This window comes from Haliotis asinina, chromosome 2 (genome assembly GCF_037392515.1).
Source record: "Haliotis asinina isolate JCU_RB_2024 chromosome 2, JCU_Hal_asi_v2, whole genome shotgun sequence".
In the NCBI taxonomy this organism is placed as follows: domain Eukaryota; kingdom Metazoa; phylum Mollusca; class Gastropoda; order Lepetellida; family Haliotidae; genus Haliotis; species Haliotis asinina.
The window spans coordinates 49,119,169-49,145,223 of NC_090281.1; the positions used below are offsets into that span (position 1 = coordinate 49,119,169).

The 26,055-nt window shown below is 41.2% G+C and overlaps 1 protein-coding gene across 2 annotated transcripts in view; it reads right to left on the reverse strand.

Moving 5' to 3' along the window:
• The window catches only part of LOC137273852 (neuronal membrane glycoprotein M6-b-like), a 107,694-nt gene extending 81,936 nt beyond the window's left edge, over positions 1-25,758 (reverse strand). The window contains exon 1 of one of the 2 annotated variants that reach the window (XM_067806729.1): positions 25,555-25,758. In XM_067806729.1, coding sequence (XP_067662830.1) covers positions 25,555-25,672 — 118 coding nt within the window. In that variant the 5' untranslated portion in view covers positions 25,673-25,758. Of the gene's footprint in view, positions 1-15,786; positions 15,945-25,554 lie in introns of those variants that run through there. The other variant, XM_067806730.1, reaches the window with a different exon arrangement.
• Between the last annotated feature and the right edge of the window lie 297 nt (positions 25,759-26,055).

Consider the following 26,055-nt stretch of genomic DNA (forward strand, 5'->3'; position numbering starts at 1 on the left):
TGACAAAGAAAGTAATTCGATCCGAGCGAAACTGAGAATTCACTACGGCTAGATCAAGGCGGCCGCTTTAGGTGCATGTATCATTGAACGGTTATTACAGAAAATATTTCGGATTTGAAATCGGAGATTGCCCCTTGTATCTTCCAAATTACCGAATCTACCAACTGACACCAAAAACACACAAACAACACAGTCTTGTTTGAGTCTGATTGGCTGTCAAACATCCCATTTCCGTCGATCTGGTTAGTTCGCTTGACATCAAATATTGATGTCAATTTAAAAACGGCGTCAACTCAAACAGCAGAACAGGAACTATCTCTCGGCCTCGCGGGACCAAACAATCGCTGAATCCATAGATAATTAAACTAAAACTCATCGGGTTAGTAGGTATTTCTGTTTGTGTACAAATCGGATTGAGACTTCGTGATTGATTGTTGACATTCACTTATTACAATTTTCTTCTTAAGAACTTTGTGCTTATAAAAGCTGTGAATGAGTAATGTTTTCATCGGAGCCATATTGTAAAGCACATCACTGCTGGATTATTGAGATGTGTGAGTGAGTGAGTGAGTGAGAAACAATTTAAAGTGACATCAGCAATGTTTCAGCTTTCATCATCATCATCATCATCATCATCATTTTAACAACTAGTAAATCACAGGCAATAAACATAGCATTACTCCTTTCAAACATAAGGCACTTAAAGATCAACACATATTAAAATTAGTTCACAGATCAACGCAGGACACGAGGCTAAAATATGGTTCATTTTTTCTTATGTTGTTGGTTAACACCGAACTCATACTCAACGACATTCCAGCTGTGTGGCATAGGTTTGTAAATATTCTAGTCTGGACTTGACAATATAGTGATTGAAATCATGAGCATCGATCTACTCGACAAGGATCTCAACCAAGTCAGTGAGCATGACCGTCCCACTCGTTATATCAGGGACGTAATAGAAACGAGGTAAAGGCAGATTGTAGATGTGATATAAGTATACCGTTTGTAGTAGGTATTAACAATCCGATATAATGACACAACTCCGCTGATAGTGGATGAACCCATATTACCGGATTAAAGTCACAAACATGTAGGTGATGACATGAGCATCCGCAAGCTGGGCCAAATTCTGTCCAAATAACTTTGAAGATACCCTGTGTGAAACACGTGGTTTTCACACGAAGGTTCTTATGAGAGATATGATATTAATGTATCTGATACTTATTACACTAGCATTGCTTACAAGACATATTTCTAAACCTTGACTTAGCTAACCGTTAGGTAAACACAGATATTTGAGTATATACGGGACACTCTCCGCCCTCTCGCCCAGTTTTGTATGCCGATGTGCGCATGCATGACTTTTCGGGGCAAATCTCAAGGAAATTGGTTTTAGATATTTCCCCGATTAGTTGCTTTTAGTATAAACACCATAGATCCCAGTCCATGCTAGAGCAAGAGTTGAGAGGATTAGAGGAGAGGATAGACGGGAAAAACGGGAGAGTGATGTAGGTTGATACGTGAGATAGAAATAAGAATAGACCGGGACGCTGACATTTACATATACAACTTTATCCTTCTACACGTATGGCGTATGTTCTCATATTTAGCACGATTGTGTATATCTAAGTGCGTGACGCACTTCTATACATATGTGGCAAATAAAACGTGAGTGAGTGAGTTTAGTTTTACGCCGCACTCAGCAATATTCCAGCTATATGGCGGCGGTGTGTAAATAATCGAGTCTGGACCAGACAATCCAGTGATCAACAACATGAGCATCGATCTGCGCAATTGGGAACCGATGACATATGTCAACCAAGTCAGCGAGCCTGACCACTCGATCCCGTTAGTCGCCTCTTACGACAAGCTGAGTCGCCCTTTTATGGCAAGCATGGGTTGCTGAAGGCCTATTCTACCCCGGGACCTTCACGGGTGGCAAATAAAACGACAGCCGTCGGCAAACAAGCGAACGATCCAACCGCCGCCCTACCCGACCGCTCCTCTGATATATCGGTGTCTAAACTACACATCGTCAAATGTACACGGACATGGGTACTATTTAGCACTCGTTTCCGTGATAATCTGTGTGTATTAATGACCGCATCTATAGTCTAGCGGGTACAGAACGGAAGATCGGTGGTTCGATCCCCGACCGTATCAAAAGAAGGTAGTTATTGTTACCCTTCCTGCTGACCCGGATAGAATAGGTCTTCAGCAAACCCAAGCTTGCCATAAAAGGCGAATCTGCTTGTCGTAAGAGGCGACTAACGGGATCGGGTGGCCAGGCTCGCTGACCTGGTTGACATATGTCATCGGTTCCCAGTTACGCAGACTGGATTGTCTGGTCCAGACTCGATTATTTACACACCGCCGCCACAGAGCTGGAATATTGCTGAGTGCGGCGTAAAACTAAACTCACTCACTGCCTGCTCGACATGAAGAGACGAAACAACGACTTGCCGACTCAAAGTCAGTATAATGTGTCTGAACGGGTAGTTATATTGACGGGACGGTATCTCGGCGAGCTAGCCCTATGAAACAGGGAGACCATTACTAAGAGTGTGGGTATGATGTTATGTGTAGGTCACGGGTCAGTGGGTGTACAATGTGTGAGTCAGTGATATTGAGACTCGTATACCTATATGGGACACAATCACAGCGTCCTCTGAGTCACCTGACACTGATGACAGCCTCCCCGACAACTGACAGTCATCACCTCCATACGTGCATAACATGTCGGTCATCTCATGTGAAAGTACCTGGCTACAACAGCAACTTAAAGCGCCAAGGCCATACGGACAACATTTTCTTTGTTGGTTAGGCCATATTCGGCAATACTCAAGCTATATAGCAACGTTATATAATCGAGTCTGGACTAGACAATCCAGTGATCAACATAATGAGCATCAATCTACGTTACTGGGATACGATGACGTGTCAACCAAATCGGTATGACTGACCACCCGATCCCATTTGTCGCCTCTATCGACAGGCATGGGTTGCTGAAGATTCTAACCAGGGCCAGCCGGACCCATGCAGATCCAGGGCCTAGATTTTCGAAGCTCTCTTAGCGTTAAGACAGTCGTAAGTTAGTGTATGGCACTTACGACTACCTTAGCGCTAAGAGAGCTTCGAAAATCTAGGCCCTGGAACTGCAAGGGTCCGGCTGGATTTAATGGTATGTTCACCACCACACCTCCGCACCAAATCCAACCTTACAGACAAAGCCTAGCTCCTATACTGTACACTAGGAATATTTACATTGACAAAACGCTGTTGTATACTAAATATTAAGAAGGTATTTTGCATCTAATTCCAGTCTCGAGAATCATATGCATTGTTTTCATTGCATTTATTGAAAAGGATTCTTGTATACGAATAGCGCTGTCACAACGGATATGCATTGATTGGAAATGAGACGCTGGCTTGATAGAGAATGATTGTAGGTCGCTGTGAATAAAGTAGTGCAAGTATGTAAACCGCCCTCCAAGGATCCATTTAAGAATGAAATGATTGATGCACATGGCACATGCTCTTGCCCCGGTTAATAAAGGATTGATAAATATGACACATGCCCTAATCCCTAATAAAGACTTATTGAGATGACACGTGCACTAATCCGTGCTAATAAAGGATATATGCATATGACACGTGTACTGCTCACTGTTAGCTTGGCGTGATGCATGTAACACGTGCTCTAATCCCGGTTAATAAAGGATTCATGCATATGATACATGCTCTACTCTCTCTTAATATAGGATTCATGCATATGGCCCGCGCTCTAACAAAAGACATTCCCCGTTAATGCAGGAATGGTGCCTTTGAAGCAGGTTTCAACAATTTATAGTCCCCGTGAATAAAGGCTTCTTGCAAGGAACGCAAGTCAATAAAATAATGGATATGTACGGATAATAAAGGATTGGTGCATTATAAACACGTTTAAACAATCCATTCTAAGGTTAATAAAGGATTGGTTCCCATGAAAAGCACTAGAATAATCGATGCTGGTGATTAATAAAGGATTGTTAATTAAGGTTCGCACTCTAGCACGTGTTTTTAAAATCATTGTTGCTATAAAAAGATACTAAATCGCATTATTGATTCTTTTTATTTCCTACCAGTAATGCTGGATATTCACTGTTAACAATCTAACGCTGATGATAATTTCAAAGTGAAACTGACAATGCGTCTCACTTACGTCCAAAAATCATTACCAAGTCTTTGTTAAATCAAGCCAGTTTATTTCCCTTTAAGAGTTAAAAATGAATTAGCTGATCGTAGTATAATTAGAAATCGCCCCTCATCCCTGGAACCGATAGCCCTCAAAATGAAATCTATAGATAACCAAATGAGGTCATAAATCTTTCAAGGCAGCATAGTCATTATGTCGTGTGAGAAATGCTGACCCTACAAGCAATATAGACCAGGCTTGCACATATGCAGGGGAGGCATATTGATTGTAATCCTCTATGGAATGAATGCATTACTGTCAAAAGAAGATCATTTGATTTAGTCTCTGAAATCAAAAATCAATGCGAAGCTATGGTATGATTCTTTATAGGAAACATAAATCAAAATTCTTTGTATTCCAGTGCGATCTCGTTACACAAGTCCCTTGCATAATCTGACGGAGGCAGATGATACATTGATATGTCACTGAATAACTCGTAATATTTTTCAAATGTTTATGAAACGATATAATAATTTAGGTATTCTTGATTTGGTGTTGTTGAAAGCTAATGATACAATAAGACATCAAATCATATCTCTGGGGATTATGAAATATCAACAATTGATCTAAGTTATAAATGATAAATGGAACAAACTCTTTGATTCAAAGTACAATATTTCTTTACACCTCCATTGTTCATCTACACATTCAAATGAGACATTAATGGGAAGCTAATTTGCATTTTATTTCATTCCATTTTAAGTGTTTTCAGAATAAAGGCATATTATATGTCAGTTTAAATGACATACTACAACAATTCAGACACATGGGTTTAAATATACGACAATGATCTGAAACGCTATCTCTTGTAGTTGAAAAACGTTAAAGAATCAATTAGGAAAGATTTTCAGCATTTACCTTATGCAGACGAACCTTTTAGTGAGGAACTCTTGGGGTACTGGGAAAAGGGTAGAGTTATCGGGTTTCGAGAAAACCAGCAAAGTGAATTACCAATGATACAGCGTTCAAGTTTTGGAATAAAATAATAGTTCACACATTCTGATTGTATGATTTTGGTTATCTTCGTTTTGAGTTGTGCGCGTTGGAGGATCCACGCGCACGCACACGCGCACGCACGCACGCACGCACGCACGCACACACACACACTTTAAAAATTCCAGGAACCGACCCTGGTTGTGCGCGTGGCGAACAGTAAGCAGAATTTCATTTCCGGTCTTATAATGATGATACAGCCTTCTAAAAGTACAGTTCTCTTATTTGGTCACAAATAACTGAAGGGTAAGTCTATATTTGTCACCATTCATCACTTCCCTGCACCCAAAGATATACAAACATGCATGGTCGCGATTACACTCGATGACAAGGCGTCATCTGGCATGTCCCGAAGTGACACGAGTCGTAATCTCGCCAAATCTCGTCACGAAACATCCCGAGTGGTCACGAACTATCTCTGTGGCTCAGGCAAAGCGTTAGATATTTATAACAGCGGCGGGGAACAAGTGCGAGATTTGCATTCCCTCTCATTGCCAGCTAGCCAAATCATGAAGACAGTAATCCCATCCTTGCATACCTAAAGCCCTCCAGAGCTATTGCTTGCCGAAGATTTACCGTTGATCTCTCAAACATGATCGCTGGGCCTCGCAACGCCGGCCTTGGCGAGGATAGGTTCCATTTTGCGTGTCTGCATCACATAAACGTGTGAAATTCTCAGTTAAATTTATTAAATATTATTTTTAACATCTATGAGAGCATGTAATATACGCCCACGAGAGTAACGTTGAATTTCGTTGTAATGTAGACTGACGCATATCTATATTTAAAAGTTAAATTACACCCAGTATGTTTTGCCAATATAGGTTGTCTGATAGGAAATCTTTCAGAAAAAACAGTTACCATAATTTGGTTTACCATTTTTCAGTTTAAAAATAAAACCATTATATGAATTATCTTTTACTTTAAACAGGACGTATGCACTTTTGGAAAAGAACCATTTTGCTTTCCTCAAACAATTTACCTTCTTTTGAAAAGTGAAAATCAGAAATCACATGATTATCGTTTTGGAGAGTTGAAACCTAAATGTAATGATGTTGTATAAGCAGGAAAAGAATGGATATTTTGCAGTGTAATCATATCTGTAACAATATTTTATTTAATTGTAAATGCAAATGATTATGACATCCCTAAATCAGTTACTAGATGACCCATCTCTAAATATGGATTGGTCTTCCCAATTATTTTTGCCAAACATTTCCACAGTTTCACATCTTAGTTTTGAAATAGACTGGCGCTTAAGTTTTTACTCTGGGTATACATACAGTATTGACAGATACAAGGAATTCCTCAAATCTTTATAGGACAAAAAATTCCTTTCAAACTGAAAAGAAGCTCCAGATAGAAGAGAGATTCAGAACCGGGGGAAACCTAGACTTGCTTCATTGGGGACTTACCTTTGCAGATATGACAAAATGGGTACACTTGAATCTGAGATTCAAATAAATTATGTAATTATAAGGAATATAAATCGCTATTGTAAACCCCAGAAAGAAAATACAGAAGGATTTTATGTCTATTACGTATATGCGAGCTCCCTATATTGGTCATTATTGGTAGACGGTGAGACATTCTCCGCGGTAATAGATTATGTACATCTTGTGCGCTAGGTTGCATAGACGATGAATACCACCTCCTTCTAAAATGTCCATGGTATGACCATCTCAGATTAAAATATATACCAAGATGTTATTGTAATCCACCCACAATGTTCAAGTTTTAAACTCCTTTAGGATGTAATATGATAACATTATGTTGTACATTGCAAGATATGTTAAGGAAGCTCTATTACTCAGGAACTCCAATGTGTCATTATGATGATATTTTTTGTATTATGTTGTACAAGGGTCGTTGGCCTTTATACCGAAATAAGATATTGAACTGAAAATGATGAATTGCTCCTGGGACTGAGAGACTGGCGAAGTATTCCGTTACATCAAAAAGTAAAGTATTGTTTCCGATGTTTCACATTACCATAACCTTGCATTACAGGTGCATTATTGTCACGTTTAAGAATCGGATCATTCTATGTTTAACTATGTTAAACACTGCAAATGAGTATGGTTTTGCGACGCTTTTGACAATATACCACCAATATCGCGGCGAGGGACATCTGAAATAGACATTACACATTGTATCTATTTGGGAAATCGAACCGGAGTCGTCACTGGAGAACGATTTATCCAGTAGGCTACCAAACCGATCCAGAAAAAAAAGAGATGTAAACGCCAAAGTATTTCAGTTACGTATCTTCAAACAGCTGATCTTGAGGTGACACAGGGCAGAGGTCCCCTCGATATCTCCAGGGCATGCGTTCCGTTAAATCTCGACTATACTCTGGACGCATGTACGGCTCAATGAATTATCACCTTCCTTGGTTGTCTGTTTAGCCAATCAGGTGTCTACGCTGGGAAGTTGAGTGAACCAATCACAACTCACTGTCGCTTTTTAAATTATCTAACCGATTAAACTTGGTAACACAAGCCATGCAGAGGTCCTCTGAAAGAGTTAAAAGTTGTTCTTGGCATATATGTTTTTAAAGTTTCGGACCTGTCAATTTGTCTGTATGATTTCCCCAAAATCTGTGTCGCAGTGCGAACAAACCTTCGCAGCTGTGACCGCTATCTTTGTTGACACTGGCAAGCTTGGTTGTAACGGCGGCTTAGCTGATTGGCTACTGTGAGAGTGCGGAGCCAGCAAAGGGAGGTAATAAAATCATCGTAGATGCCCGTAGATGCACCCAAGGTATAGTGGAAACTTATCGGAACGTATACCTTGGAGATATCGAGGATGGGTATAGGTCGATTATACGACACTGTGACAAACCTAGAATCAGTCTGAACCAGTCTGGTAACTAGGAAACCACTGTAACCGGATCCTACCACAGCAAGGTCAGCAACTCATGGCGAGACGGCAATAACCATTGTTTAGTTTGATCTTAATTATTCACACTTACCTCAGTGTATCGTTCCGTATGTTTGGTAAGAAAGCAGAAATAATCCCGAAGTTACCTTTGTTTTTTCTCCGTGAGACATGATTAATATTTCTTTCTGATGTGGTAACATGTTTGGGGCGAAGTCATTTTATAACGGAAGCACTTACATACAAATTACCATGTACAATGAAACCATTCATTTGTGCCCCAGATCCTCTCAATTGAAGAATGGTTTCAGCACTACAGATGAGAACCAAAGACGCGGGTTGTTTATCGGGTATGTGATAATATGGCTGTTAACTTGAGCGCCTGAGAAGGCAGCTTGGGTTGTATCCTCCCCATGGAGTCGAGAATTAAAACTGACTGCCGGCACATAGAGTGGATTATACTGTTTGCGCTTTATCTATATTCTCTGTGCAATACATCACACAGCTAAGACAGTATTATTGGTATGTGTAACAGAGTATAAATTAAATTGTACCGAAAAGATCCGGGTTAGAACTGGTTAGAACTGATGATCAGCAACCCATGTTGCGAATGACGCGTATCGGGTGGTCGGACTCGCTGACCTGGTTGACACATGTCATCGTATCCCAGTTGCGTAGATCGATGCTCATGATGTTGAACACTGGATTGTCAGACTCAATTATTTACCGACAGCCGCCATATATCATCATACTACGCAGTGCGGTGTTAAACTAACAAATAAAATAATAAAATGCATTATTATGATTATTATTGTTGATGTTAGTAATATTTGTATAACGTAAACCGCTATATGAAGGGCGGAGACATTACCCAGTATATTGTATTTCGTGCATGGAACAGATTATCCTAATTTACTGATTTTTCGACGAAACCGGTTAATAATAGATTGTGTCTAGCCTAATGAAGCAAAATAACCCATAGTGGGGCGGAAGCTCGTAATAAACAGAGCGTCTTCAACGCTCATCATATTTATCGAGTTTTGGCGACATAGCGCTTCAGGCTCTGTTCAAAGAAGAACGCACAAAAACGTTAATTCAAAACTGTAGCACATCCAGGAATATCTGGGCTAATAATTTCACGTTGAAGTGGTTACAGTTTCAATTCACTTGCTAACAGTGTCTGCAACCGGGGCAGCTAACTACTCTAAACAGTTGCGAACAGGTGACAGGTTTTATTCTTGGAGCGCGCAATATGTGCTGAACTACTTAACCTGGCGCTGTTAGCAGAGAGTAACCAAGTCAATTTGACTAGGGTCTTTAACCGGAAGTCAGAATATATAAATATTATATCCCGTAAACGGGTCATTCGATTTGGCGAGTCTGCCGTGATATGTAAGTTCATCCTTTTACTACTGCGACGTAAAACAACAGGCATCACAAAGTTTAAGCATAGCCACCTGTGTAACCTAAATGAAAAATAAAAACAGCCCCGTTCTTTCTTTCTTTTTCTTGGTACAAGAAACGAACTGGACCTCGATTTTCGAAGCTCTCTTAGAGGTGAGATAGCCGTAAGCGCCGCACATTAACATTAAGCTACGACTATCTTAGCGCTAAGAGAGGTTCGAAAGTCAAGGCCGTGGTTATTAAGTAGTAATCGTATCCGGGAAATATTAACATTGTTTGAATGTTGTCTTAATATTTACGTGCTATTATTTAATCAGTGTAAAATATCATTTCATCAGCCAAAGATTATGTCAAAAGGAGCTGTAACATATGTCGTCCAAGGCCTCAAACAGCTGTATTAGCACTACGTCTGTCGTAAGTCCATGTTACAGTACACGAGGTACGACAGTCAGACAACTACATTAGCTTTGTGTAACTGAGTCCTGCACTACGTCTGTCGTACGTCCATGTTACAGTACACGAGGTACGACAGTCATACAACTACTTTAGCTTTGTGTAACTGGGTCCTGCACTACGTCTGTCGTAAGTCCATGTTACAGTACACGAGGTACGACAGTCATACAACTACATTAGCTTTGTGTAACTGGGTCCTACACTACGTCTGTCGTAAGTCCATGTTACAGTACACGAGGTACGACAGTCATACAACTACATTAGCTTTGTGTAACTGGGTCCTGGACTACGTCTGTCGTACGTCCATGTTACAGTACACGAGGTACGACAGTCATACAACTACTTTAGCTTTGTGTAACTGGGTCCTGGACTACGTCTGCCGTACGTCCATGTTACAGTACACGAGGTACGACAGTCATACAACTACTTTAGCTTTATGTAACTGGGTCCTGCACTACGTCTGTCGTACGTCCATGTTACAGTACACGAGGTACAACAGTCATACAACTACATTAGCTTTGTGTAACTGGGTCCTGCACTACGTCTGTCGTAAGTCCATGTTACAGTACACGAGGTACGACAGTCATACAACTACTTTAGCTTTGTGTAACTGAGCCCTGCACTACGTTTGTCGTAAGTCAATGTTACAGTACACGAGGTACGACAGTCATACAACTACATTAGCTTTGTGTAACTGAGTCCTGCACTACGTCTGTCGTAAGTCCATGTTACAGTACACGAGGTACGACAGTCATACAACTACATTAGCTTTGTGTAACTGGGTCCTGCACTACGTCTGTCGTAAGTCCATGTTACAGTACACGAGGTACGACAGTCATACAACTACTTTAGCTTTGTGTAACTGGGTCCTGCACTACGTCTGTCGTACGTCTATGTTACAGTACACGAGGTACGACAGTCATACAACTACTTTAGTTTTGTGTAACTGAGTCCTGCACTACGTCTGTCGTAAGTCCATGTTACAGTAAACGAGGTACGACAGCCATACAACTACTTTAGCTTTGTGTAACTGGGTCCTGCACTACGTCTGTCGTAAGTCCATGGTACAGTACACGAGGTACGACAGTCAGACAACTACATTAGCTTTATGTAACTGGGTCCTACACTACGTCTGTCGTAAGTCCATGTTACAGTACACGAGGTACGACAGTCATACAACTACTTTAGCTTTGTGTAACTGGGTCCTGGACTACGTCTGCCGTACGTCCATGTTACAGTACACGAGGTACGACAGTCATACAACTACTTTAGCTTTGTGTAACTGAGCCCTGCACTACGTCTGTCGTAAGTCCATGTTACAGTACACGAGGTACGACAGTCATACAACTACATTAGCTTTGTGTAACTGGGTCCTGCACTACGTCTGTCGTAAGTCCATGTTACAGTACACGAGGTACGACAGTCATACAACTACTTTAGCTTTGTGTAACTGGGTCCTGGACTACGTCTGTCGTAAGTCCATGTTACAGTACACGAGGTACGACAGCCATACAACTACTTTAGCTTTGTGTAACTGGGTCCTGCACTACGTCTGTCGTAAGTCCATGTTACAGTACACGAGGTACGACAGTCATACAACTACATTAGCTTTGTGTAACTGGGTCCTACACTACGTCTGTCGTAAGTCCATGTTACAGTACACGAGGTACGACAGTCATACAACTACTTTAGCTTTGTGTAACTGAGTCCTGCACTACGTCTGTCGTAAGTCCATGTTACAGTACACGAGGTACGACAGTCATACAACTACTTTAGCTTTATGTAACTGGGTCCTGCACCACGTCTGTCGTAAGTCCATGTTACAGTACACGAGGTACGACAGTCATACAACTACTTTAGCTTTGTGTAACTGGGTCCTGCACTACGTCTGTCGTACGTCCATGTTACAGTACACGAGGTACGACAGTCATACAACTACTTTAGCTTTATGTAACTGGGTCCTGCACCACGTCTGTCGTAAGTCCATGTTACAGTACACGAGGTACGACAGTCATACAACTACTTTAGCTTTGTGTAACTGGGTCCTACACTACGGCTGCTTGGTGAATGCATTTAAGAAAACTAAGCTCTGGGAAAAGAATATATCAGGGAATATTAGACTTCACAGACTTTACGCTGATCCATCAAATGTACAACGCATGCTGTTTTTTTTGTCGGAAAGTAAACCTAGTGCCACTGTTCATATAAAGACTACGACATTAAATACTTAATAACATATTGATTTTTACCGTTGAATATGTTTCCATCTGGAAACATAAAAGAAAGTGGTATTTTCACACTTCGTATTACTCCCGAATATCTTTACTTAGCCAGGTCACGTGATGAGATACATATATCGCCTATTTCATAATCGACGCTCCTACATTGGACCCGCTCTCAAGCAAACAACATGTCTATGATCTACAAAGCGGTGTTGATTTCTAGTCAAGATCAAAACGTTGTAATCAGTGCCATTTGTACACTCAGACACTATATCTATACAAGGGGAACGATAAACTGCTTATTCATCAAACAAAGCGACTTGGAAGATAAAACGGACTGGTGTTTGAAAGACTTCGATCAAACGTACAGTTTGCAGGAGCACCGTCCTGATTTGACGTCGTTTGTCAGTTGAAACCAAGTTTACGACCTTGCAGAGGACGTATCATGTTTTATTTGCTTTGTGGAAATACAAGTTCACGGGGTAGGTGAGACATCGCGAGATTTCCGAGACTATATATACTGAACGGCAAAAATAAAGGAACACATGTAAATACTATGAGTGCATGAGTTTGGTTCAACTTTTAGCAATATTCCAGCAATATCACATCAGAGGACTCCAGAACTGGGATCCCCATATTGTACCCATGTGGAGAATCGAACCTAGGTCTTCGGCGTGACGAGCGAACGCTTTAACCACTGGGCCACCCCACCACCCTTACACACTGACTGACTGAGTCTGACTGGTTTTACGCCGCTTTTAGCAGTATTCCAGCTATATCACGGCGGGAGACATTGTACATGTGGTGAATCAACCCCGGGCCTTAGGTGTGACGAGCCAACGCTTTAGCCACTTGGCTACCCAACCGCACCGTAAATAATATGAATACACGTTTACTGGTAAGCTGAGTTAAAGCGTCATGTACTAATAAGTAAGCAATGGAGCGAAATGCCAGGGTGTACCGGTTTCATTGCCCTTGGTGACAGGCTCTAGTGAAGTCTGGTGAACTACAATTACACAGAGCACAGGTTCATTGTTGTCTTCTTCTTGTTAAAATGTGTGGATGAGAGGCGAAGTTTGCAATTTTTTGTTAGATTTTTAATGGTCTCACTCAGACGTATTTCACTATATAATGACTGTAAATAATTGAGTCTAGACCATACAATCCAGTGATTGACACCATGAGCATCGATCTTCGGAATACAATGATGCGTATCAACCAAGTAGGTAAACCTGACCATCCGATCACCTTAGTTACTACAAGCTTTGATTGTTGTATTTTATCAAATTATCTATTTTGTTGTTTTCTGACAGTGTCACTTTGTTAATGTCAGTGGGTATTCCTGTTTCACATTTCTAAGCAGAAGAAACTTGAACATAAATCACGTTTTGCCATCACGGAATCTGTCGTATATAAACCAATGCAAAGGACACGAGAAATGGAACAGACGGAGCTCGGTCACATGTTATGTAACCACCGATTTCATTGTGAAACAAGGCATGGAGCGGACCTTATCGACTTTGTCAAACTGCCGGCTTGAATATCAACGTACATTGACAGAAAACTAGGAAATTACTTATCTTAAAGGGCATGCTGTTGAAAAGTTTATTCCAGATCTCGAATGGCCTCATTGTATGTTCGATTGTATACCAGCCCCTTTAACAGTGTAAGAGGATCATGTCTATGAAAGCCGGTCACGCAACAGAGTCATGCACATAGGTTTGAGCAACTACAGAACCGGAAGTGTCTGAAATATTTAACTTAGCGTTAAAATTTTCGGTCGTTCTGGGAACATGTGATAAATGTAATTCATAGACAAATGTTGGAGGTTTAACACGCACATGCTGTCGGGGTTGTCTCCGCTGCGCAAACATGCAACGCTGCCGGCCAAGTAGGCGGACCAGGCAGAATAATACTGTTTATTTCACCATTAAGGTCGGCTTGTACAGGAAACAAGCACAGAACGCGAAGACCTATCCATCAACGTCCATTAACCCGTTATGAAACCTTTATTGCGAGTTTCACTTTGGCTGGTTTTGGGGACCTGTTTGTGAAGGAATAACGTGAGATTTACAGTCGTCACTGCTTGTTCGAGGGAGAAGGTGACTGTTAGCTGGGAAAAGAAAAGATGAGCTGAGAGGATGAGTGAGTGAGTGGACATATTGATTTTGACTTTGTGAACAATTCCAACTTTCTTGGTGAGAGAAAAGGATGAGAGAAGGCGCCAAATTTGCAAGATGGTACATGCTGATTTTAATGGAGGGGGAGAAGAGAATGGGAATGAGAGAAAGGAAGTACACTGCCCTTAACAGCATAAACTGGACCGTATCAGTCTCTGCCAAATGTGTTGGAGAACGGGTGAATGGGTGATCATGATTTTACACATCCCGACAGGAAACACCGGAAATGGGTTTACGCACTGTACCAAAATGGCGAATCACACCAAGGCCTTTGTGAAGAATGCTTCAACCATCTCCAGTGTTTGAGTGAGTGAGTAATGCTCTACACTGCCTTTATCAATATTCCAGCAATGTCGAAACTAGTGATATCAGAATTGGCTTCACACAGTCAACCCCTTTTGGAATCGAAAGCCTGTCTTCGGTGTGACTGCGATGAAAAGATATATGCAAGACCACAAGTGGGTATTCATCGATGTTGTCATGAGTGATTAAACTCATGCATTTCAACAGCTAAGACTCGGAGCGTAAGAAGTGGTAGACACACGTCAACAAACAGGAGGACCATATGTTATGTTCAGTGAGTGAGCGAGTGAGTGAGCGAGTGAGTGAGTTTAGTTTTACGCCGCACTCAGCAATATTCCAGCTAATATGACGGCGGTCTATAAATAATCAAGTCTGGACCAGGCAATCCAGGTATCAGCAGCATGAATATTTATCTACGCAGTTCTAACCCGGATCTTCACGGGTACATGTATATCATCAGAGAGTGAGGTAAACAATGAGAGCTGTGAGACAAAACAACAGACAAATCATTTACCGTTATAACTTTAAAGGAATAAAAAACGTACATTTTCTCTGTCCCGGAGGCCTCTGAAAATCGCAATAGACGTGCAATAATCTTTCATATTATATCATACATATTCATTCACGACAGCTGTTTTAATGGATTATGCCCGACTTCACTTTATAGGAAGAGCACAAAATTCTCGAAATTCTCAAAATATATACACCAAATCTAATCCTAACCCTTCGGTACAACAGATGGTCTGAAATTCTGCTTAAGTGTTCTGTCTCTTATGTAATTCAGAACAATACTTACACCTTTCTGCTTAATCTAACAGTTAACTGTAAAGAGAAGCACAGACTTTACGAAATCAAAATGCATACCTCTTATCTATCCCAATCTCGAAGTTCGACCATACAATACTTCGGTATAACAGATGGTTTGAATTTCGACCCTGTTGTAATAGTTCTCTCTATTGTGAAACTCAGAACAACAATATGTTTCTGCCTAACATAATACTTATCTCGATGTCCAGTTAGAAAGTACTTTCAATCCTACGATATAAAAACCACAACATTGACCACGCTTAAGCAGGTATGTCTATACTACACTAAGAATATGACGAACACTGACCGACTTCAGGCTGTTGTTGAGGCCGAAACTGATGAATCTGCAGAATCGTGGTCGGCATCTGGTAAGCCGGGGACGTTGTTGGACATCAATGACGTAACAGACCGGATATGAAGAAAACTCCGACTAACTCCAACGATCTTGTCACTTGGCAATGTCGCTTCGCAATTAGACCAGACAACGAATTACTACATTGAATAATGTGGGTCATATAGGGTCACCTTGCTGCCTCCACTTCCTCGAGGACATATATCACATATGACAGCTGCGGAGGGAGACAGTGTCGGGTTATGCTTGCAGGTAAGATGCGTTAATAAAACAAGAGAGTTGACAGGTGCTTGCCGGGACAATGAGAGAAAGGCTGCATATGAATAGGGAATATTAATGTCAAGGGCCACAATGAATGGCGGGGAGAGGAACGCGGTGACATTTTACTGGTTCGACGTAAATGCGGACGTCTGCTGCGAAGGCTGCACTTTGAATGTGATGAAAACTGAACTTTAAACACATGAACCTGTGAACATCCGGGTTACAATCGGTCTTCAACAACTGATGCTTGTTGCTAGGGGTAACTATGGGTTCGATGTCATCGTGCCCCTGATGCGGAACATCGATGACCATGTCAGTCACTGGATCGTTTGGTCCAAACTCGATTATACAGATCCCTGGCATATACATGGCGGGTTGTTGGGATGGATAATACACCTCGACTTATCACCGGTTAATCACCCATGTCTTGTATCACATCAAAGCACATAAGGGGCAAACTTGTGATTAAAGCGTTCACACGTCACGCCAAAATCCGGTTTCGATTCCACACATGGGTTCAATGTGTGAAGTTCTTTTTCTTTTCGGAATAAATTGCCGGAATAGTGCAAGTAGCAACATAAAACTAAACTCACTCACTCAAACGTTTTAAGTATTTCGGCGATTATTTTAAAATCGAGTTTAATGAACGTTTATGTTTTATTTTAGAATTTCACATATTTACTTTTGGGGGAAGGTAAATCGTTTTAGTCCCGACAGCTTTGTTTGCTTATTTTCACATAGAATTACAGAAAATAAAGAATTCCTTATATCAAATAAACGATTAACTTGAACTGAGATCACATCTACAAAGACCGTTAAAATAAATTTTTCATGTATAGTAGAGTATCATGTTTGTTATGTCATTTTGAAATACGAAACAAAAGACATTAAAATGTTGTTTTGAAGCGGAAAGACATTAAAACATTGAATTCCTGAAACTGAAGGCGTTCTGCACGTTCATAATACCAGCATGGCATGTGAAAAGTATGAATTATGAATCTCAAACTTCGGGGTTTCATCTGGTATTTCAAATTTTAGAGTTAATGGACTGGAAATAGCTCCCATTACCGATACATTGTTCTGGTTTAGTCTGGTGTCACGTGACCCTGACGTCACAGTTTGGATATTTTACAGATTGGTAAATTTTTACCATGTTCCCAATGAATGCAGCGACACTGTGTGTAGGGAGGTGAGTGACTTTCCGCAGCGGGAACACTAAAGACAAAATATTAGGAGGAATCTAGGAGTCGAACACAGAGACACCGGACGGTGGCAAGTGAACGCAGATGTTGATCATACAATAACGCCACGCAATAGATAGGACATCTGTAACACTACGTTATTTAAGAATTCAAATGTTGGTCAGCGAAACCAGTGTTCGATATCATGAACAAACTTACTGAAATTTACATAGCTTGGTTGTAATCGTGATTGCACGTTCGGTCATGTTCGGAAAGAAAATTCTGAAGTTTGAACTGGTTTGAGTGCGTGACGTTTTATGCCGCTAATGGCAATATTCCAGCACTACCACGCCAGAAATGGGCTTCACATTGAGCCCATGTGGAGAGTCCAACCCAGGTTTTCTGCGTGACAAGAGAACGCTTTTACCACATGGCCACCCGACCGCCCCTGAGTTGGTTTGAAGACATGAAAGGCTGAAAGCACGACATGACAGAAGTCACCACTGTAACACAAGCTGGATAACAACATTTGAAACATATCCTGAGTGTTTTTAAAAACGGGGTCACTAAACACTACGTATATACGACTGCTCATAAATCATGCTTTCGACAGGATACTTTGAACCGGCAAGATGAAAAAATAAACAAACTTAATTTCAAAGAAAAACATAGTGAAGTAAAAGAACAAGAATATTTACAAAGGTTCCCAAAACCATGAGTTAGGATCTTTTTATATAGGTGCCAGGAATATTTATAACACTCCGGAAAGCAGCTCTGTCCTTTGCGAATAATAAAATATGTTTCTATGGAAACGCATCATGTTCTATAATTCCCCCGGAAACTACCACCGCCTGATGAAGACACCGACAGCAACGACCCTGCTTTGTATCCCGGGGGACTGGTATAATTATAGCCTAGTTTCGGTTATTAGAGGATTATCATTAAATAGCACTTCGCAGCTGATGCGTCCACGCATTGCACAAGGGGGTCCTTATATTGGAACTCAGACTGATACCAGTCTACGGACGAGTAACTTAAGACTAAACTTCCCGCTGCCGAGTCTGAGTGTTGAATGAAGGCCTAGTGGCAATGACTGCGGTGTAAAATTAACCTCACTCACTCACCCCTCTCTGGACTGAGGTTTTAATACCAGCATTAAATAAGTACAGGTAGAGTGATATACAAATATTACAATGAACCGTCTTCTTATGCCTCATTGGCAGACTGGGTTGAATACTTCTCAGGGAGCGGAGAACAAAGTGTGCACTGAACTATTAACCAGAACAGTAATAGTGTGTTGCTTTATATTTGTCTACCTTTAGAACTAAATATAGCGCTATTATGAATTTGTATTAATATATTGGAAGTGTTGTTCTTTGTAGATGTTTACACATATTACAATTTGATATCTTTAACGCTATTGTGTCCTCCTTTCCCCATACGCTGAATCAACATCAACAAAAGGAAAACAGTCAACTACAAACAACAAAGGCTTCACAGTTCTTTTTTTCCTCAAAGTAGATAAAACGCCACTCAAGACAAGATGACCTCAAGACCTCGTAACTAGGCAAATCATAAATTCGAAACCTCACTATTACGAAAACCACATAAATCTCCTCGCTGTTATGAAAACGTAGGAACCCTAACACCTGTACCCCATACCCGTCGAGTCTTCGTGATTCAAGCTATACGCCCATCTCGCTGTTCATGTAAGGAACTGGTCGTTTAGGGGAGGGGTGTCAAGAAAGAAAACGTATCCAGGGAAGGAGAAGGGGTCGCCAAAATGTAGCACAACAATATGGGGAGTACCGACACCACCCCACCTACATATGCCACGTATGATCAACCATTGAATTGTGATTTACCCAGGTAATTCATGAAATACCACAATATTGCTATGAACTTACGAATTGACTGAATTTTTCTTTCCATTTGTTAAACACACGGGCAAAAATATTATTCCAAAAGTTCAAAAGGGCTTTGAAACATCGATAGATTATTTATCCTAGGATTGGAAGAATATAGTAAAACATGCATACTAATTTTCCTTTAATTCCATCTTTTCCAGTCACTCCGTGATGAACAACTTCAAAATGTTTGAAATTAGTTGTCGTAATAGAAAATGGACTGAAGTCTTAATTTTGTTTTCAAAAACATTTTAATGTCATGGTGTTTTGTGAACGAACTAAAAAATTCAAATATTTTACACACTGGCAGTAAAAGATTATATATACATGTATTTCACATCCAGTTCAGGGTGGGACGGTTGATGAAGCTGGCAAATAGCCGTTCATGTTATTGTAAAGGTCATGGCAATTCAGGATGTTCCGTTATACACACGTCGTTCATCGCCTTTTCTACAACACTGGTTACTGACGATGGCGGAAGTCCAGCGGTATCCCTCGATCATAGACCCCATGGGGGGCTGACGAGCAGAAACGAAATAATTAACGAACTGTGGTATGGTGTATTTGCTGTTGTGGTCGACATTTCCCAACGTCATGCCGTCACCGCTACCACCAGTCAAAGCACACGTCTTCTCAACGCTTGACCTTTCCCTCTTAGCCAGTGGTTCACGGACTTCGGTGCTCGACTCGCCGTTTGTGATTCTTCCCTATGGTGATCTTAATGAAGCACGGGTTATCAAGATTTCATGATATTTGGTAGTTCCGGCTTTTCGAACAGTTGTGCAAGGAATGGTTCAGTGCAATTAAAATTACATTATTTAGTAACCAGGGGCCTGGTTCGTCTAAGTTGTCGACATTCACTGAGCAGAGTTGTGTCGCTTGAGTGTTTAGAATAATGAGACTTGCACCCCGGTTGGAGATGTTTATGGTTCTACGTGTGCCAGTGCCGAAGACCCACGTTAGATTCCAACAATGGGTACAGTGTATGAACACTTTCACAAGGGCCCAGTGAATACGAGATATGGGTTTTACGACACTTTAGCTATATTCCAGCAACATGACAACAGGGGGTACCAGAAATGGGCTTCACACATTGTAATTATATGGGGAATCGAACCCGGACTTTCGGCATTATGACAGTTCCCCTAGGCTACCCCACTACCCCTCCAAGTGTCAGAAACACTGACTAATCTCACCAGAGTAAATCTAACACCCTATTCCCTGGCCAGTGCTCGGATCTAGCTGTGACCTATGGCAGCATAACATGCAGGGACCCCGCCTCTCACGCTGACCCGCAGGTCAAGTCAGGTGATGCATTTTCCGACAGCCAGCTCGTAATGACCGGACCTGGCTTTTGACATATGACATCGTAACATGCATGGGTAGTCTATCTCACAGTAACTGAACCGCATTTATTAACCTCGCCTGCAAGAAAGAGAAGGTCTCATGGGCAGCAAATCTAAACAGCAGCAATTTCAAATGTGTGTGATTTAAGTGATCTGTTTCTGTCAAAATAAAGTATTATTGCAAAAGATGAAGCAACACTAGATTTCCTCGGGTGCTGAATCCGCGAGCTCATTGGATTATTTGCTTTATCAATATAATATCTCTTCAGAGACTAAGCGTGAGTCTATGTTAGACGCTGCCCTGAAGTCAGGGTGGCGTATTGTCCGGTGGGTGTCAACAACAAAACGGACAGCTCGCAGTGTCAAGACATACAGAATCAGAACATGAAAGGTTGTAAAGCTTCCCCGTGGTTCAAGTGGAGGTATTGTCCGATCGGTTAGCTCAACTTGACAGGATTTCACTGTGCCTACCTATATTGGGTTTTTTTCAATACATGCGCCAAATTCGACCGAAGGCATTTTTAATGCGAGTGAATGCGTTCAGTTTTAAGCCGCTTTTAGCAATATTCCACCAATATCACGGCAGGGGACACCAGAAATGCGCTTCACACATTGTACACATGCAGAAAATCGCACCTGAGTCTACAGTGTGACAAGCGAACGCTTTAATCTCTTAGCTACCCCCACCGCACCCAGCATGCTTAAAGGTAGCCATCAAACGCCGAGTCCAAGTGCTGCTTAAACATAGCAAGAGACATAAATGATGTTGTCCATGACATGATTCTTGGATTAACAACCAGAACGAGGGCCGAATGAGAGAGCATAATTTTACGCCGTTCTTGGAATAATCTAGCAATGTCAATACTGGGGACATCAGAAATTCGTTTCAAACATTGTACCAGTGTAGGAAATCGAACCATGGCCGTCAGCGTAAAGAGCGAACACTTTAACAACTAGTCTACTCCAACCGTTCCTTAAGGACTTCAAGTCGGGGGATGGGCTCATTGAACGATTGATGCATTTCTGAACTACTGGGTTAATAATAGGATGCTCATGGTTAAAGATTAGACTGGTGAAAACAAGACGGATGGGAGAAGATGAAATCTACAAAAGCACACACTGCGATCGCTGTACTAAGCTATCCCACTGCACGCTACACAACCTTGATCTGCCCTGTCTACTGTAAATCACAGCGAGGTTCAACACATGTATTTAATCAAGTGAACTTACGAGAAAGGATTTGCGAAGGAAATCGATTTCTAAGACGCTTCCAAAAAGGTATTAAATCAGAACGTGCGAGTACGCATTAAGGCTAGGTACAGTTTGTGTACAGAATGGGTACAGTGTCAACATCTGTAGAGGGCACGAAGAAAAAGCGGTGTATGCACAGTGGTACAGGATAATGGAGCTCGGCTGTCCTTGTGGTGTGAGACGTGGGCTAATATACGGATAACGCCTTGCCCATGTAGAATGAGTGAATGAGTTTTACGCCGCTTTCAGCAACATTCCGTCAATATCACCTCACGGGACACCAGAAATGGGCTTCACACATTGTACCAATGTGGGGAATCGAACCCGGGTTTCCGGCGTGACGAACGAACACTTTAACCTCTTGGCTACCCCTCCGGCCCTCAATACATACACAATACAACACATTTAGGATTTAAATGTTATGTTTCAGAAAAATATCTTGGGTTGTAACATTTGGAATACAAGTATCTCCAAACACAATAGCCCACCAAACACTTCATTCTTTATCTATGACATAACGACACTGAAACCCCGCTTATCCGGACCCCGCATATCAGGAAATTTCGCATTCTGATTCCCGAACGATATTTACTAGAAACGCAATACATTCTACATAAAATGCTGCAATTATCCAGAAATAAGGATCTGGACGTTCAATCACCAGCAATGCCAAGTATACGCTACTGTCCTGCACATATTGTATTCGCTCTTGATGACGTGTTTTGTAATTCATCACCTGGTACCAACATCAAAGAGATGGGAGCGCACTGTCAATTTATTCTCGATATTACACATACGGGTTATGAAAAGTATATATTGTAGATCTAAACTGATTTCTATATATACTTTTAAAACTGAATTCAGTATTGTCCCCTAAAAGTGTTTGCACGTGAGTAATACAATGATAGCCAAATGGCACCTAGTGACGACACGGTGAATATTTAGATATATATTTCAATTCATTTAACATAGAGAATATATACAACAGACAAATTCTGTGTTAAGCCCATATCCCGCGGAACTGGCAAAGCATAAAGTTTGTAAATGAATCATTTAATGATCCCTTTTACATATATGGTACTTTAAATGACGCGAGGCTTAACATTCAACGTAAGACTGTTGCATGCATTAAAAAAGAGGCTTCGAAAGAGTAAGCAGAGCCTGCAGATAGCATGACAAAAATGCATATTATTATCCATCCCTGGATGTTTTAATGGTCGCTGAAGATGAATGGTAACTGTTCGTATTTCATATCGTTTAAACAGTATGTCCTATAAGGGACAAAGGGAATACATTACAAGCTGTGGCTTAATGGATAAATCATTGACAAGAGACTTCCAACTGTATTTTACGAAGTAATAATTCGCCCATATGAACGTCTTTTGGCATGGAACAATATGAGTATGACATTTGGGATTCTAACTACAGGAGACAGGTCAATAAAAGTCATTGGTAGGAGAAGAAATAGTCACTGGTATTGTTTACAGTAGTCGTATCACATCATGATGTCACGACGCTGGCACAAGCCTGCACAGAACAATTTCACAACCCTGCACATTACAGTTTCACAGCCCTGCAACGGACCAGTTTCACGACCCTGAACAGAAGAGTGTCACAACCCTGTACAGAACAGTTTCACAACCCTGTAAAAAACAATTTCATGACTCTGTACAGAACAGTTTCAAGACCCTGAACAGAACAGTTTCACGACCCTAGACAGAACAGTTTCACGACCCTGGACAGAACAGTTTCACAACCCTGAACAGAACAGTTTCACGACCTTGAACAGAACAGTTTTACGACACTGCACAGAACAGTTTTACTACCAGATATACAAACCCTTTTCTCGACCCTGTACAGAACAGTTTTACGTGCAGATACCGAACAGACTCACAGCCCTGTGCGGATTAGTTGAACTCTGTTCAGTACAGTTTTTAAGCACTTACACATATGCAACTAAAACACATGGATCTGTGTCAGCTATCGGAAATGTAGCTTATACAAGTATATGTTTTATCAACAAAATGCTTGTCTATTTTGGTTGGATCTCCCCTGATTGTCTATCGATACTACCTCTAAACAAACAACTACAGCAACATCGTTTTGTCAGGTGACACTGAAGAAAACAATCAATGTCAAATTATCAATAACATTTTGTCACGAAATGTTTTATTTACAGATCTATGTAACCGAACATGTCTGTCATTTTAACATATTCAAATGATATTGATTATTACGTCACAAATGACGTCATATGTAATTGTGGTAATGCAATTATGTTTATACTAATATATGTGTACAAGAGGTCTGAACACTATTAAAGAATAACTTGAGTCAGAGGAGATACCATAAATATACATTTCAGTGCTCAAGTTTATCGCCAAAATATAATATATCGGGTACACGCTTCTGTTCCATGTTTTGCTTACACCATTGCTTCGTCATATTAGTCCCTTTACAGAATGAATTTAGATTAAAGCCAGGCGTTGTTTAGACGTTACAGAATATTTTATGAGATGTACTCAGAATGTTCGTTTGTTTTGGGATTGTCTTTTTTTTTTTTTTTTTTTTTTTGTAGGGGGAGTAGGGGGTGTTTTTGTTTTATTATGGGTGTGGGGTGTGTGGGAGAACAATATTAAAATTTTCAATGTTGTCCCATGGACAAAACTAGGAAATATATAAAATAGCCAGCTCGTAACTGGGAACGGGGTATTTTAATTAATGTAAATCCACAATTCTGTCTAAACTTAAGTTCTTATGCAAAGAAAGCGATTAAACAGTGTTCATCAAAATTACGTCTGTCGATAATCCATAATCATGGATACAGCTAAGTTTTGTGATTAATCAAAAGAAGATATTGCCACGGGGCTTTGACAGCCTGTACCTGGAAGAATGGAGAAACTACCTTTGTATTTCCTGCATATTATTGATCCCCAACCAACAGCGACCCATAGTGTTAAAACTAGTGAAACCCATGTATATTTCACCCATTGCCGTGTGCCTAGCTGCAATACGGCTACGAATAGCATTAGCACAACTTGTACATTTCATTTACATTACTTGAGTATCGGAATGCGCGAAAGGCGTGACTCAGGCAGCCAGGTGTATCCAGTACAAACAACCCGTTCAATTAATCCGTGAATTTCAAGCTACACGGCTACACCTGCAACGCATTCATAACCCCTTCTTCTTCCGGTTATTGTTAGTTGCAGCCAACTACCTGTTAATTACAGGTATGGTGTTGTATATTTCATCAGACCATAGATAACCATGATCCGTGTTGTAGTTGTGACTGTGTCCAATAGCCGCGACCCACATCCACGCTACTGTATTATTAAACGTTTACTACGAGCGACCCCCTCCGTCCCCAGCTAAATCTTCGATCGAGCTATATTTATCGGTCCTCGGAAACGAGGCTGTCGGAAAGAAAAATCAATGATTTTCCCGACCTGAAAATATCCTCACTGACGACGCAGCAATTGTCACCTTGTCCCGTTTGTACATAACATGTCAACTAGCACACCCCGCGAAATCAACAACTCGGATAGCAAACGCTGCGCGAGGTCGAGTCTAGAACACACAAAACTTGTTTGTAATCCTAACATTGCAGTCCAATTGAATAAAAGTCCCGTTGTAAAAGTATCTAAGTATTTTTTCATCCATGAGATCAGCTGTGCAGCAGTGACAGGGAAATAAGAACGTCAACAAAAACACACCTTGCAGGCCTCACATACCGCTGTGACGATATTGACTGCAAAGGTACACTCTCGAACCTACCTGTGCGTTTGGAGATCTTGACATCGTCGTGGTCGTAGTCGTTGAGGGACAGGAGTTCACCATTTTCGGGGGCCTGATTATCCATAGTTGCCGATGCCAGTCGCTGAACTTGGGCCATTATAATAACTCGCAGTGATATCCAGGTTACAAGGCTCCCTGCCTCATACGTCACTCAGTATAGCCGGAAGGGGCCGGCCGTGAACGGCAAATGCACACAGGTAGACGAGACTGGAATGCTTCGTGGAGCGTGACCGTTCCAAACAGTTCAGAGACTCGGCGGTCCCCGGTGAAGTGGCGATTAGTTGACGGGAGGCTGGTTTGCCAGGGGTCGAGGATGATCTGACATTATTGAACCAATCGCGGCTCATAGGGACACGCTCGAAGAGCCGGGTGCGATAATCGGTTCGAACTTTATAAGTTTGTACGTATTTGAACACTGTTGCGTGGAAGGCGGGTTTTCAATGTTTAATGGTTGCATCTGCGGTGCCGAAAATCGATAGC